Source organism: Vulpes lagopus, chromosome 21 (assembly GCF_018345385.1).
Source record: "Vulpes lagopus strain Blue_001 chromosome 21, ASM1834538v1, whole genome shotgun sequence".
NCBI lineage: Eukaryota > Metazoa > Chordata > Mammalia > Carnivora > Canidae > Vulpes > Vulpes lagopus.
Genome location: NC_054844.1, coordinates 38628805 through 38643390, shown reverse-complemented (window position 1 = coordinate 38643390; position 14586 = coordinate 38628805). Strand labels below are relative to the sequence as shown.

General features: G+C 34.6%; 1 protein-coding gene across 1 annotated transcript in view; it reads left to right on the top strand.

Moving 5' to 3' along the window:
- RPAP3 (RNA polymerase II associated protein 3) overlaps positions 1–14586 on the top strand; it is a 41328-nt gene that overhangs the window by 12249 nt on the left and 14493 nt on the right. The window contains exons 6-10 of the mRNA XM_041736654.1: positions 7779–7900; positions 8627–8697; positions 9825–9950; positions 10904–11031; positions 13375–13496. Of these exons, the coding sequence (XP_041592588.1) occupies positions 7779–7900; positions 8627–8697; positions 9825–9950; positions 10904–11031; positions 13375–13496 (569 nt within the window). The remainder of the gene's footprint in view (positions 1–7778; positions 7901–8626; positions 8698–9824; positions 9951–10903; positions 11032–13374; positions 13497–14586) is intronic.

The following is a 14586-nucleotide window of genomic DNA, read 5'->3' as shown; positions in this document are numbered from 1 at the left end:
CTTTTAATGTACTGTTGGATTCAATTTGTTAGTATTTTGTTGAGAATTTTTGCATCCATGTTCTTTTTTTTTTTTTTTTTTAATTTTTTAAATTTATTTATGATAGTCACACAGAGAGAGAGAGAGGCAGAGACATAGGCAGAGGGAGAAGCAGGCTCCATGCACCGGGAACCCGACATAGGGTTCGATCCCGGGTCTCCAGGATCGCGCCCTGGGCCAAAGGCAGGAGCCAAACCGCTGCACCACCCAGGGATCCCTTGCATCCATGTTCTTCGGGGTTATTGACTTGTAGTGCTTTTTTTTTTTTTTTTTTTTAAGATTTTATTCATTCATTCATGAGAGACACAGAGAGAGAGAGAGGCACAGACGCAGGCAGAGGGAGAAGCAGGCTTCATGCAGGGAGCCCGATGTGGGACTCGCTCCTGGGACTCCAGGATCACACCCTGGGCAGAAGGCTGGCGCTAAACTGCTGAGCCACCCAGGGATGTCTGTAGTGCTCTTTTCTAGTGGACTCTTTGGTTTTGGAATCAGGGTAATGCTGGCCTCAGAATAAGTTTGAAAGTTTTCCTTCCATTTCTGTTCTTTTGGAATAGTTTGAGAAGAACAGGTATTAACTTTTCTTTAAATGTTTGGTAGAATTCACCTGTGAAATGACCTGGCCCTTGATTTTTGTTTGTTGGGAGATTTTTGATTACTAGTTCAGTTTCTTTGTTGGCTATCAGTCTATTCAAGTTTTTTTTTTGTTTGTTTCTTCCTGTTTTAGTTTTATATATTATCCATTCTTCCAGGTTGTCCAGTTTGTTGGCGTGTAATTTTTCATAACATTCTGTTATAATTGTTTGTATTTCTGTGGTCTTGGTTGTTATGTCTACTGTTTTATTTATTCGGGTCCTTTCAAAACTTTTTGATAAGTCTGGCTAGGAGTTTATCAATTTTATTAATTCTTTCAAAGAACTAGCTCCTGGTTTCATTGATCTACTGGTTTTTTTGTTTGTTTGTTTGTTTGTTTGTTTCTATATCATTTATTCCTGCTCTGATCTTTATTATTTCCCTTCTTCTGCTGGCTTTAGGCTTCGTTTTTTGTTTTTTGTTTTTTCTTTTTCTAGCACCTTTCTAGGTGTAAAGTAAGGTTGTGTATTTGAGATTTTTCTTGCTTTTTAAGGTAGGCCTATATTGCAGGACTGGCTTTTCTGTATCCCAAAGCTTTTGGGCTGTTATGTTCTCATTTTCATTTGTTTCCATGTATTCTTTTATTTCTTCTATGATTTCCTGGTTGATCCATTCATACTTTAGTAGCATGTTGTCTAACCTCCATATATTTGTGTTCTTTCCAAATGTTTTCTTGTGGTTGACTTCAGGTTTCATAGTGTTGTGGTTGGAAAATATGTGTGGTATGACCTCAGTCTTTTTTTACTTGTTGAGGCCTGATTTGTGACCTAGTATGTGATCTGTTCCCTTGAAAAGAATGTGTATTCTGCTGCCTTAGCATGGAATGTTTTACATATCTGTTAAGTCCCCCTGGTCCACTGTGTCATTTAAAGCCTTTGTTTCCTTATTGATTATCTGCTTTACCATGGCTGTAAGTGGGGTGTTAAAGTCCCTTACCATTATTGTATTATTATCGAGTTTCTTTATATTATTAATTATCTTATATGTTTGGGCACTCCCATGTTGAGAGCATAAATATATTTTTAGTTGTTAGATCTTCTTGTTGAATAGTCTACTTTATTGTGACATAGTGCCCTTCTTCATCTCTTGTTACAGTCTTTGATTTAAAATCTAGTTTGTAAAAAAAAAAAAATAAAAAAAAAATAAAATCTAGTTTGTCTGGTATAGGTATGGCTACTCCAGCTTTCTTTTGATTTCCATTTGCATGGTAAATGTTTCTCCATCTCCTCAACTTTCAATCTGCAGGTGTCTTTAAGTCTAAAATGAGTCTCTTGTAAGCAGCACATAGATGGGTATTGTTTTTTTTTATCCATCCTGACACCCTTTGTCTTTTGATGGAGTATTTAGTTCATTTTACTTTCAGAGTTATTATTGATAGATAGGAGTTTAGTGTCATTTTCTGTTGTGTTTCTGGAGATTTTCTCTGTTCCTTTCTAGTCTTTGTCAATTTTGGTCTTTCCCACTCAGAGAGTCCCCTTTAATATTTTTTGCAGGGCTAGTTTAGTGGTCATGAACTCCTTCAGTTTTTATTTGTCTGAAAAATACTATTTCTCCTATTCTGAATGACAGCCTTGCTGAATAGAGTATTTTTGACCACATATTCTTCCCATTCAGTACATTGAATGTATCATGCCACTCCCTTCTGTCTTGCCAGGTTTTTGTGGAGACATCTGCAGCTAGCCTTATGGGTCTTCCTTTGGAGATTAGGGACCTTTATTTGTCTTGCTGCTTTTAGGTTTTTTCTTTCTCACTATGTTTTGCAAATTTAACTACGGTATGTCTTGGCGTTGGCCTGCTTCTGTTGATTTTGCTGGGAGTCCTCTGTGCCTCCTGGATTCAGATGTGTGTTCCTTTCTCAGATTAGGGAAGTTTTCAGTGATTATTTACTAAAATATTCTCCCTTTTCTCTCTTTTCTTCATCTGACACTCTTGTGATATGAATGTTATTATATTTGGAGGAGTCAGTGAGTTCCCTAATCCTTTTCTTGTAATCCATAACTCTTCTTTCTCGCTTTTTTTCAGCTTCATTATTTTCCATTCTGTCTTCTGTATCACTTATTTGTTCCTCTGCTTCTTCCATCTTTGGGGTCATTATATCCAGTCTTTTTTGAATCTCAGTTATTGCATTTTTCATTCTGATTGTTTTTTAACTCTTTTATCTCTGTGGTAGGAGTCTCCCTTATTTCTTCTATGCTTTTCTCAAGCCCGGCAAATATCCTTGATTGTTGCTTTATATGCTTCGTCAGGCATATTACTAATGTCTGTTTCGATTAGATCTCTAGCCATAACCTTTTCTCATTCTCTTTTGGGATGAATTCCTCTGTGTTGGAATTTTGTCTAAGACTCTGTCTTCTGTGTGTTAGAAAAGCCTGTTAATGTTTTTTTGTTCCTGAGAGTAATGGCTTTATGGAGAAGAGGTCATATAGTGTCCAGGGTGTGGTGCTCAGGGAGTATCTCTGGTGTGTGATACGTGCACTCTGCTGCTGTGTTTGGGCTGCTCTATCCCTCAGGTTAGTCTCCTGCAGAGGTTCTCCTTGGTTGCTGTGGGCAGTGTTTGAACCTTGGCCAGAGTGGCAAGTTTTAACTCATTGTGCTCTGGTCTGCTTGTTAAATGAGACCTGATGCTACTTCCACTAGAACTGAAGCCTATAATTGGTAGATGTGGTATGTATGGGGGTTTCTGCTGGTGTTCTGGGAAGGGGCCTGCTGTGCTGGGACTTAGGCACACTTGCCTGAGAAAAGCAGTACCAGTGGAATGCAGGGGGGTGGGACTGGTTTAAGCAGGTTAGGCAGACAATATTGGTGCTGTGCTGTTTACTGAAGTTCATTTATGCTAAAGATAGGGAGGGAGATTGCACCTTTGTCCCCGAGTGGGGTCTCTGTCCTTGCTACCCTCAGGGAATACTCCTAGAAGTGCAAACAGTTTCCCCTTGGATGTCCCAAGTGTTTTTTGGGTCGCTGTTTTCATGCTGTCTTGTCTCCCGGTTGCTTGACTGCCTGGAGCAGGGCAGTACACTTTATGTTCTGTCCCAGCCGAGCCTGGTGATTTTTATAACTCCAAGCTTTAGGGACTGCAGTGGCAAGGACCTGCGCTCATCTCCTGGGGATGGTCTTGCTGTGCTGGGACAAATGCAGATTTGACCAAGAAAGGTAGTCGTGCCAGAGTGCAGGGACATGGGATTTGGAGCAAAGCAGGCTAAACAGTCAATATCCAGGTTAGCAGCCCTCAGCTGGTATCTCTGCAACTATGCTGAGGGGCGGGGGGAGGGAAATGGTGCCTGCTGGTTCTTTTGTCCCTCGACAGGCATCTCTGCGACAGTCTCAAATGTGCTCCAGGAAGAGTGAATAGTCTCTCCCTATGTGCCTTAAGGAAACCACAGATGATGCTTTTTGTGGGGGGATTGGGGAGTGGTTGGTTTTCCTGCCTTCTCTCCAGGAGTAGGGCAGCACCCGCAGGGCTGTATCCCAGCCAAGCCTGACCTCTGAAACTCCAGTCTTTGAGCCCTTCTGGTTGTGAAAACTCATAAAAATCGGCTCCTCTCATTTTTAAAACCAATGGCTTTGGGGACCTGTTCTCTCTGTGCATATTCCTGAACACTCTCCTCTTTCTCTCTTTCTCTCCTCGCCACCCCAACCAGGGCTGTCTCCCCTCCACAGCACCCAAGATCATCCGTTTCTCTCCCAAACCACATCTCTGGACTTCTTACCTTCCTTGATGTAGCCTCTTCTCTCTCTCTAGTTGTCAGTCCTCAGGTTGATTTCGTGGGTATTCAGAATGATTTGATATTTATCTAGCTGAGTTGGAAGGATGAGGCAAGCCTAGGATCCTCCTACACTGCCATCTTAGCTCCCCACTTAGATGCATATTTCTTTGTGAAAAAAGCTAATCTGAAATGTCTATATACTGTATGATTTCATGATTTCAACTGTATGACATTCTGGAAGGGGCAAAGTGACGACAGTAAAAAGATGAGTGGTTGTCAAGGGTTAGGGGTGGTAGAGGAATGACTAGACAGCACAGAAGATTTTTAGGGCAATGAAAATACCCTGTGGTAATATAATGATAGATACATGCCCTTTTATACTCTTTCAAACCCATAGAATGTACAATATGAAGAATAAATTGTAATGTAAACTGTGGACTTGGGATGATAATGATATGCCAGCATGGGCTCATCACTTTTCCAAATGTACCACTCTGATGTGGGATATTGGTAACTATCATATGTGGAGGCAGAGAGTACAGATGAGAAATACCTGTACCTTACCCTCAGTACTGCTGTGACCCTAAAACTACTCTAGAAAATTTGTCTTAATAAAAAAATTTTGAATAAAAAATCTTTCATGAAAACGCATCTGTAAAAGATTTAAACATATATTTCTTTTCAACTGTAAATTCTCACAGCTCACTTCTTTTTATTGAGTTATTTTATTCAAACCATTTTAATGGTTCAAATGGTTTCAGAGGCTCAGACCATGCTTCTGTAGTTCATGTTACCAAGATGTTCCTCCAATAAAAATTTGAGTTATGATATTCTTACCTAATTCACAAAAGAAAGGAAAGTTAGCTGGGTAAAAACTTTTAGATATTCATTTCGTTATTTTGAAAAATCATTTATCCATTCTTTAACCTAGAGACTTTTCATTATAGTGAACTTAAAATATGTTTTAATCTTTATCCTTACGTCATACTGACCCTTTAAATACTTTCTTAATGTTGAAGAACATGACTGTGTTATGGTCTTATGATAAGCAGAGAACTGACTTATGAGAATTTAAAAAAAAAAGAATTAAAAAAAAAGACAAATACCATCAAGATGTTTCTTGAATGTTAAAATTTTTAACTGTTGTTATTTCAAAATACAAATTATATTGGTATCTGAGTTTTTACTGTTTAAATGACATTTTTAAGTCTTTGAGTATCCTGACAAATTATAATATTTACATTTTGTAATATATCTACAATTTAGTACATGTAAGTTATGGAAAATAATTTTAAATAAACCCACATGCCCCTACCACCCAATTTAGGAACTAGAACATTACTGTTACTATTTCTGAAGCTACCTTAGGTTCCTTTCCGTATCCGGACCCTTGCTTCTCTCTACTTAATAACTGAGATGTTTTAAATTGCCTATTTATCATTCTTTTGGTTTAAAAAAATTCATTGTATATGTATATATTCCTAAATAATATATTGTGTAACTGTTTATTTTTGAGCTTTGATATATGTAACGTTGTCTTCTGTGACTTGCATATTTCTTTGAATATTATAATCCTAAGATTTGTTCATCTTTTGCATATAACTATAGATCTTTCATTTCTACTGTTACATATAATTCCTTTTTAGGAAGGTACTATTCTGTATCCATTCTCCTGTTGCTGGGTTTTTGGTTGCCTCTCCTTTCCTATCTGTGCCCCCGCCACCATTCACACCCTTCTTTTCTTCTTGATTTAAAGTAGAGATACTGTCAATATTTTTGTATGTTTCTTGGGGTTGGGTCACAGGATGTATGTACGTTTGACTTCACATGGTGATGGCCAGTTGTACAAATAGTACAAAGGTGGTTGTATAAGTTTTTATTCCCATTAGGACTGTATAAGAATGCTTGCTCCCTATCTTTCCCAACACTGGTAGAATCGGGCTTCGTAACTGTTTTCAATCTACTGGATATAAAATGGTAATTCATTGTGGTCTTCATTTGCATACCCACAATTGCTAATAAAGCTGAACATCTTATCTATTCACCACTTGTATTTTTTTCTTTTTTTCCTGTGAAATGTCTGTTTTGTCTTTGGCCATTTTTCTTTTAGGCCGTTTTTCTCTTGATTTTTAATTCTTTATTCTGGATACTGATTATTTTCTCTCAATTTGTGTCTGCTTTTTTTCTCTCTGTGAAGTCTCAATGAACAGAAATTCTTAATTTTAAATATATTTCAATTTATTGATTTTTTTTAAAGGATAGCACTTCTAAAAATATGATTTGTTAAAAAAACGTTTCCTTCTCTGAGCTAATAGTCTTCTGTATTTTCTTCTAAGTTTTTATGTTTTACTTTTCATGGTTATATCTATATATATGGTCAAGGTAGAATTCCAGTTTCATATCTTTTCATATGAATATTTCAATCATTTCAGTCTTTATTGAATATCTATGCTTTTCCCATGGATCTGCAATGCCACCATTATTCTTTTTTTTTTTTTTTTGCCACCATTATTCTATGTCAACTTTGCACTGATCTCTTTTTTAATCTCTGTTTTCCAATTGATCTGTTGCTTATCCCTATGCCTTTTCCATACTATCTTTAATTGCTGTAGCATTAAAAGTCTTGATATTTGGCATTGGGCTTGTTTTCTTACCATATTTTTCAGGAGTGTCTTGGGTATTCTTAGACTTTTGCTTATCAGTGTAAATTTTGGAATCATCTTGTCAAATTCTTTGAAAAATTATGTTGGAATTTGATTGTAATTGCTTTGGATTTATAGCTCAGTTTGGAGAGAATTATATTGCTATGTCTCTTTGACTTATTATAGATCATGAATGTGCTATATATCTCCACTTAAGTCTTCTTTAATGTTTGTGAGGACAGGCTTCAAATTTTCTGTGTATGAGTCTTACATATCTTTTGTTAGATTTATTTCTGTTTTTTATTGCTTATCTCAAGTAAAGCAGCCAGCTTGCAAACTTTCATTATTTCTAAGTGTCTCTAGATTGTTTTGAGTTATTTTAGGTAGATGATTATATCATCCGAGAATGTCAGTTTTATTCCTTCCTTTCCAGTCTTTTTGGCTATATTTCTGTCTTTGAAACTACATTAGTCAGGACCTCTAGCACAATACTGACAAAAAAGCAGTAATAGTGGACATTCTTGTTCCTTGCTTTAAAGGGAACATTACTTAACATCTCACCATCACTAATTAATGCCTTTTGTAGCTTTAAGTAAATAAAAAAGATGGGAAACACACCTTTAATTGGGAACTTAATCCCCTTCTGGGATTTTCAGAAACAAATTATGAAGTTTTAGTTTAACAAATGAATTTTATTAACTTTAATATATTTTTAAAATTTTTAATTAATTTATTTTTTAACTTTAATATTTTTAAATTGCAGATTTGCTGTTGCTGAGTCAGATTGTAATTTAGCAATTGCCTTGAATAGAAGTTATACGAAGGCTTACACAAGACGAGGTGCTGCTCGATTTGCATTGCAAAAATTAGAGGATGCCAAAAAAGGTATTAATATTTTCCAAGTCCTTATTATCTAAAAAATTCTTTAACAGTTTAACAGATGTTATAGAAAGAATCATAGATACTAGACAGTCACCGTTACTACCTTAAGAGCTTTGTGTATTTGAATAAGGCTCATTTTTGCTATTTAAAAATATCTTGATACTTTGTGACAGAATGCGTTATTTGCCACCAGTCAGACTTCCGGTTCAAATTCTCATTCCACCATGTATTTAGCTGTGTGACCAAAGGGAAGGTTATGGTTCTCCTATGATTTTCAGTTTCTTACCTGTAAAATAAGGATTAAAACATCTTGTTGGATATTTTGAGGCAGAGGCACTGCCTCAAACTGTTAATAAAGTTTTTAACACATTTTTCTTTGTAAATTCTAAGCCTTTTATTATTCCATAAAATAGATTTATATACTATAAATTATAAAATCTGAATAAAAGTTGATAACCTGATAGGATTCTCTACTTCTTGGGTTTATGACATGCAACTTAACGATAGCAAGTATCCTTCCTGGGGCTGGTGGGTGAAGGTGATTGGTCATGGATTCTGTAGGGTTTTGCTTGTCCTGGGGGAGAACAGAGATACTGTTGATTAGCAGTTCTTACTCTGAATTTTTCTGTAAGACACTTGCCTCTTTGTCACATGTAGCAAATGATTATTGTTTTATAGAATTTTTTTAATACCCTATCTTTCAAATATTTATCTTCTAAATTTACTTAGATTATGAAAAAGTATTAGAACTGGAACCAAATAACTTTGAAGCAACGAATGAACTCAGGAAAATTAATCAGGTAAATCACAGTTATTTAAATAAAGTGCATTACTTACCTTTATTTGACGAAGTAGAGGTTTTTGTATAGTCTTTGTACTATAGATGACTTAAGACTTTCTCTAATTTTAATTCTTTGTACCGTATAGTTTTACTAAACAGATTTGCAAGCTAGAGGAAGTAGAATGGTATTTAAAGATCCTTAGGAGTCCTCTTAAAAAGTCTTCTGAGGGGCACCTGGCTGGCTCAGTCAGTAGCACATGCAGCTCTTGATCCTGGGGTTGTAAGTTTGAGCCCCACGTTGAGGTAGAGATTACTTAAAATAATATCTTAAAAAAAAGTCATGGTTGAGGTCTGTGAACTGGTGCTGCTTTATTTTTTCCCAGATGATAGAATTATTTCTCTTTGTCCCACTAAGTTTTCTTTTTTGGCTAGTGCTTTGATTTCTGTACTAAACTTTGATATATTTCTTTGATTTTGTAATTTTTAAGTTGCTCCATCCTTATAGTTTGTTTTAGAAAAAACTGCTAATTTTTTAACAGTGAGAAAATAGTTATAATTTAGCTATAAAATTTGCTGTCAAATGATACTGTATAGTTACATATTCCTTTCATTTTGCTGTTGAGTCAGTTACAATCATTTTGCCATCCATTGAAACTGAGAAAAAAATGACAATGACTAGGAAAAGTGTGCTTTTGAATATTGCCATGATTTATTGCAATAAAATCGACAAATCAGCTTGCTTATAATTAGGAATTGTTTTGTATTTTTGTATTTGGTTAAATAATGACTATGCATATTAAATTTGAGAAGTTTAGATGTGGTCTTAATTATCTGTTTATTTTTGAAAATAGTTACCTGAATAGTGCCTGGCCTGTGTAGAAATTCAATAAATATTTCTTGAATAAATAAATGAACAACTACCATTAGTGGATATGATTTATTTTATTTGGAATAAGATGTATATTAGATTCACTATTTTGTTTTTTAACTTGAATTAGACTTTGGATTAGAGTAAAAACTATTATTTCAATATTAATTTGAACTGTGACAAATTCTAATACACCTGAGTAATTTAGTTTTTTAAAGTTAAATATATATGCATCTTGTGTTACTTGTTTTATTTTAGCTAACTACTGTGTCTCCTAGGCTTTAACATCCAAAGAAAATTTATATCCAAAGGAAGCTGATACAATGATTAAATCAACTGAAAGAGAGGAAAAGCAAATTGAAGAGCAACAGAATAAGCAGCAAGCCATTTCAGAGAAAGATCTGGTAATTCAGAGGGATTTCAAGCTATATATGTTTTGTTGGGTTTACTCTCCATTTCTTGTATCCTGTTTCTATCTTCTGTAATATTAAAATTCTTCAGTAGGAACTGAAAATTATACTAAAAACCTCCGGAGCTTACTAATTCAAAATTTGAGGAATTGGTGACTTAACACATAATTTAAAAAAATAACATAGTTTAGGGAGCAAATTACTTTTGAGTATTTTAACATATTTACATGTAGGTGGTTATACATTTAACACAGAGATAAGTTACAGTTCATTCTGTTAGAGAATTTTTTTCCGTTAATTCACACTGGACTATTTCTGATCAAAATTCCTTTAGAAATCCCAAGTCAAGATTCAGTTTAACATATTTTTAGCTTTTCTTGGACCCACAGAAGATTTTTAATGAATACTTATGGAATGACATTAATTGTGATAAACCTGACTGATTATAAATGTTAGAGTGAAATCTGGTATACACATTCCGGTATGGTTTAATTTTTCCTATTTTAGTCCTGTTGATGTTAACCAAAGAATGAGCTGTACAATTCTGGTACTCTGTTCTTTCACAAAAATTATTTGAGCTACGAAATTCTATTGTACAGCTTCCATTATAACTAAAGAGTATAATATTTGGGTATGTATTTATTGTGTTTTTAAATTTAGGGCTTTGTATAATAATTAGAATAATGGTTAATAGTGCAAAGTAGTATAGAGGTATACTTTTTTTTTTTTTTTTTTTTTAGTACTGAAAAGAGAATAATGCCATTATAAAAAACAACCTAAACAGATTCTAGAACATGTATCATGGACTAGATTATTAACATTAAAATATATTTTAATTACTGATATGATATTGATGGGTATTCTTGTAGTGTTTACTTAAGGTTTGAATTCAGCTAATTTTTTGCATATTTTTTCATTCTTTTTTACACTTCTCTCCAAAATGGTAGGGGAATGGTTTTTTCAAAGAGGGAAAATATGAAAGAGCAATTGAATGCTATACTCGAGGGATAGCAGCAGATGGCACTAATGCCCTTCTTCCAGCTAACAGAGCAATGGCCTATCTAAAGATTCAGAAGTAAGTCTCCGTTATAGTTAATGTCTTTTAGGATGAAAATAAAATTTACCATAAGTTGGCATATAAGTTAAAATATAATTTATTTACTCTTGAGCTTTAAATTTAAATGAAGAACTGAGTATCATCAGCATATATTTAGTAAATGCTTGTTCTTGTTATTATTTTTCCACTTGTAATAGTATGGCATTACACAATTTAACATTCTTTAATAGTTTTATGAGTGATTTAAAAATTATTTTAAAAAAAATTATTTTCAAGTTCTTATCTGGCAGTATTTTATATATGCATATCCATACATACATAACAAAAGAGAATTATTGCCATTGAGATCAGTTGATTGATTATATATACAGCTAAAACTTGGTCCTGTGATACTAATCAGCTGTTTCTGGCTGCACTCTTAGGGGTTCTAAGTTGGACAATCAGCAGGGTAATATCTGATGGCAGAAACTGTCTCACGGTTCTTTATATCTGTTGTAATAATATTTTATAGTGACAGGATTTAAGAAAAAAAACCCCTGTAAGTATTTAAAATAGGGGTTCTGAACTTTTTTTGGTGCCATTGACCCATTTGGCTGATGGGGAACCTTTCTCAATAATATATTTGAATGCATAATTATACATTTGAAATTACAAATTTACAGTTTGCACACTATATCTAGTGGTATATATACTTCATTGACACAACAAAATGAGAAACTACATTTAAAATAGAGGCTGATTTAAAGCTAAATTTGTTTTGAAGACATAATATGAAAATTTATTTTTTTCTTTTTTTTTCATAATATGAAAATTTAAATTTGGGCTGATCCATGACATCTTCCACCTGGTGATGAACCAATAAGTGTGGATAGGAAATAAAAAGGTAACACAGATGATTGTGTTACCAATGTGATAGCATATGACTTTACTTTTTGGTATCTGAATGACTAGGAGGGGTAGAGTTAGTTGTTTATGGTTGGACAGTTAGGTCCTAGGAGCATTTATAGACAGGGATACTGTGATCATATACAAATAACAGGCTTAATTACTACTGTAATAAATATTTTGAGATGTCTATAATAGTTGTAATGTGATATGAAAATATCTATAATATTTATTGGGGCAAAGTCATAGCTACTACTTTTGCTACTGTGGTTTGTTGTCTACAGTTATAATTGAAATAAGAGCTAAATCCTATTTAAAAGTTAGTGAAAATAAGGATGTAATATTTTTCCCATCCAACTTTTCAGATCTCTCAAAGGACTTCAGGTTAGGAATTCCTATCATAGAAGTAAATTTTGTTTGTATATTTATTCTCATTTAAACTAACAGACACAATTAGTGATATATTATGTTGGTTAGAGTAAGTGAGATGAAAGGTTGAATGTTCCAGTACAGATTTAAAGGCACAATAGTAGAAAAGTTAATGTAACTTCTGGAAAAGGCAAGTGATAATTATGGCTATTACCCCGGGTACAGTGCTGGAGAGTCAGTAAAGTATTTTACCCTGAAAACTGGGGGGGCCATGCACATGTCTTGAATGAGAGAATGATATAATCAGCAAAGTAGAAAATATATTGGTGGAACATATGCACACACATTTGCACAGATACAGACATATCCTTTTTTTTTGTTGAAAAGTGAATTAAAGAATTAAGAGAATTAAGACATGCTTAAGTTCACTAGAAATTTTTTTTTTTAATTTTTTTTTTTTAATTTATTTATGATAGTCACAGAGAGAGAGAGAGAGGCAGAGACACAGGCAGAGGGAGAAGCAGGCTCCATGCACCAGGAGCCCGATGTGGGATTCGATTCCGGGTCTCCAGGATCGCGCCCTGGGCCAAAGGCAGGCGCCAAACCGCTGCGCCACCCAGGGATCCCATCACTAGAAATTTTTACTTCATTCTTATGAGGTCTTGTTTTGAGGATAGGATGGCATTCATCTAGGCTTTGGGGAGAATGTAATCATAGGCGATTCTCTTTTTTTTGGGATTTTTTTATTATGAAAGTTTTGTAGATTTCATAAATGTAATAAGCCCCCTGAACCAAATCATCTAATTTTAACAAGCCATACTTTTGTCATTATAGTTAGTTAGCATTTATCCCCCTGTCTGAATCATTACAAAGCATATCAGAGACATTATGACATCTTATCCCTAAAGGATAACCACAATACCATTATCATGCCAAATAAATTCACAGTAATTCATTAATGTCATCTTGACATATAGGAGGGTCAAAGACAGATTTGGGAGTTTTTAATTAAAACACTGTGACTGCTTTTTACATTAGAGATTCAGTTTATGTGAAGTTTCTCTATAAACTGCGTTTTCTAGTTGTTAATTTTGTCATGTTGGATAGATATGAAGAAGCTGAAAAGGACTGCACACAAGCTATATTATTAGATGGCTCATACTCTAAAGCTTTTGCCAGAAGAGGAACGGCAAGAACATTTTTGGGAAAGTTAAATGAGGCCAAACAAGGTATGACTATTTTTATAACTGCTATCACTCACTTGTCCTCATGAGACTCCCAAGTTACAGAAGCAGGGACTTGGGTAGCTTTTCCATAGTTCAAGGATATAGAACTCGCAGAAGTAAATTTTCTTTCACGGTTCAGATGGAGGATAGTTTGCAGATTTGAAGGAATGTAGCTTTCGTGGTGGACCAGATTATCTTTTACTTGAATGGTGTGTGGTCTCATCTGGCTAGCTGTCAATCAGAGTTAATGAGTAATTTGAATTAGAGGTGAGAAGGAAAAGGCAAAAAGAAAGAGAGAATCAGCCATTAAGGATTAGAGGATAATGTGAGATCTACAAGGATGCTCCTTTTTAGTCTCAGTTATTTTATTTTTCCAGGACCTGTCTTTTAAGTATTCATTCTATTAGTCTTTTTGAAGAACCAGCTTGATTTTATTGTGTGTATTTTCTATTTCATTTATTTCTGCTGTTTATTTCTTTCCTTCAATTGTGTTTAGGTTTATGTTATTTTATTTTACTTTTTTTTTTTAACAATTTTATTTATTTGAGAGAGAGCGTGTGCATGTATGCATGAGCAGGGGAAGGGGCAGAGGGAGCAGGAGAAGCAAGCTTCGCACTGAGAAGGGAGCCCAACTCTGGGGCTCCATCCCAGGACCCTGGGATCATGACCTAAATGGAAGGCAGATGCTTAGCCAACTAAGCCACCCAGGCGCCCCTATTTTATTAGGTTTAATTTGCTGTTTTTCTAATATCTTGCATTCAGTACTTAGATAATTGATATTCAGCCTTCCTTCTTAATGATATGTGCATTTAAATCTGAGAATTTCTCTGTAAGCCTGGCTTCAGCTGTAGTGTGTGCATTTAAAAAATGGTAGCAAAATAAACATACTATAAAATTTACCATCTTAATCATTTTTAAGTATACAATTCAGTGGCATTAAGTACATTCACACTGTTTGCAACCATAACCACCAAACATCTTCAGAACTTTGTCATCATCCAATCGTGAAAATCTACTGATTAAGAAGTCCCCATTCCCCTCTCCTCTAGCCCCTGGTAGCCACTATTCTACTTTCTGTTTTTATAAATTTGAC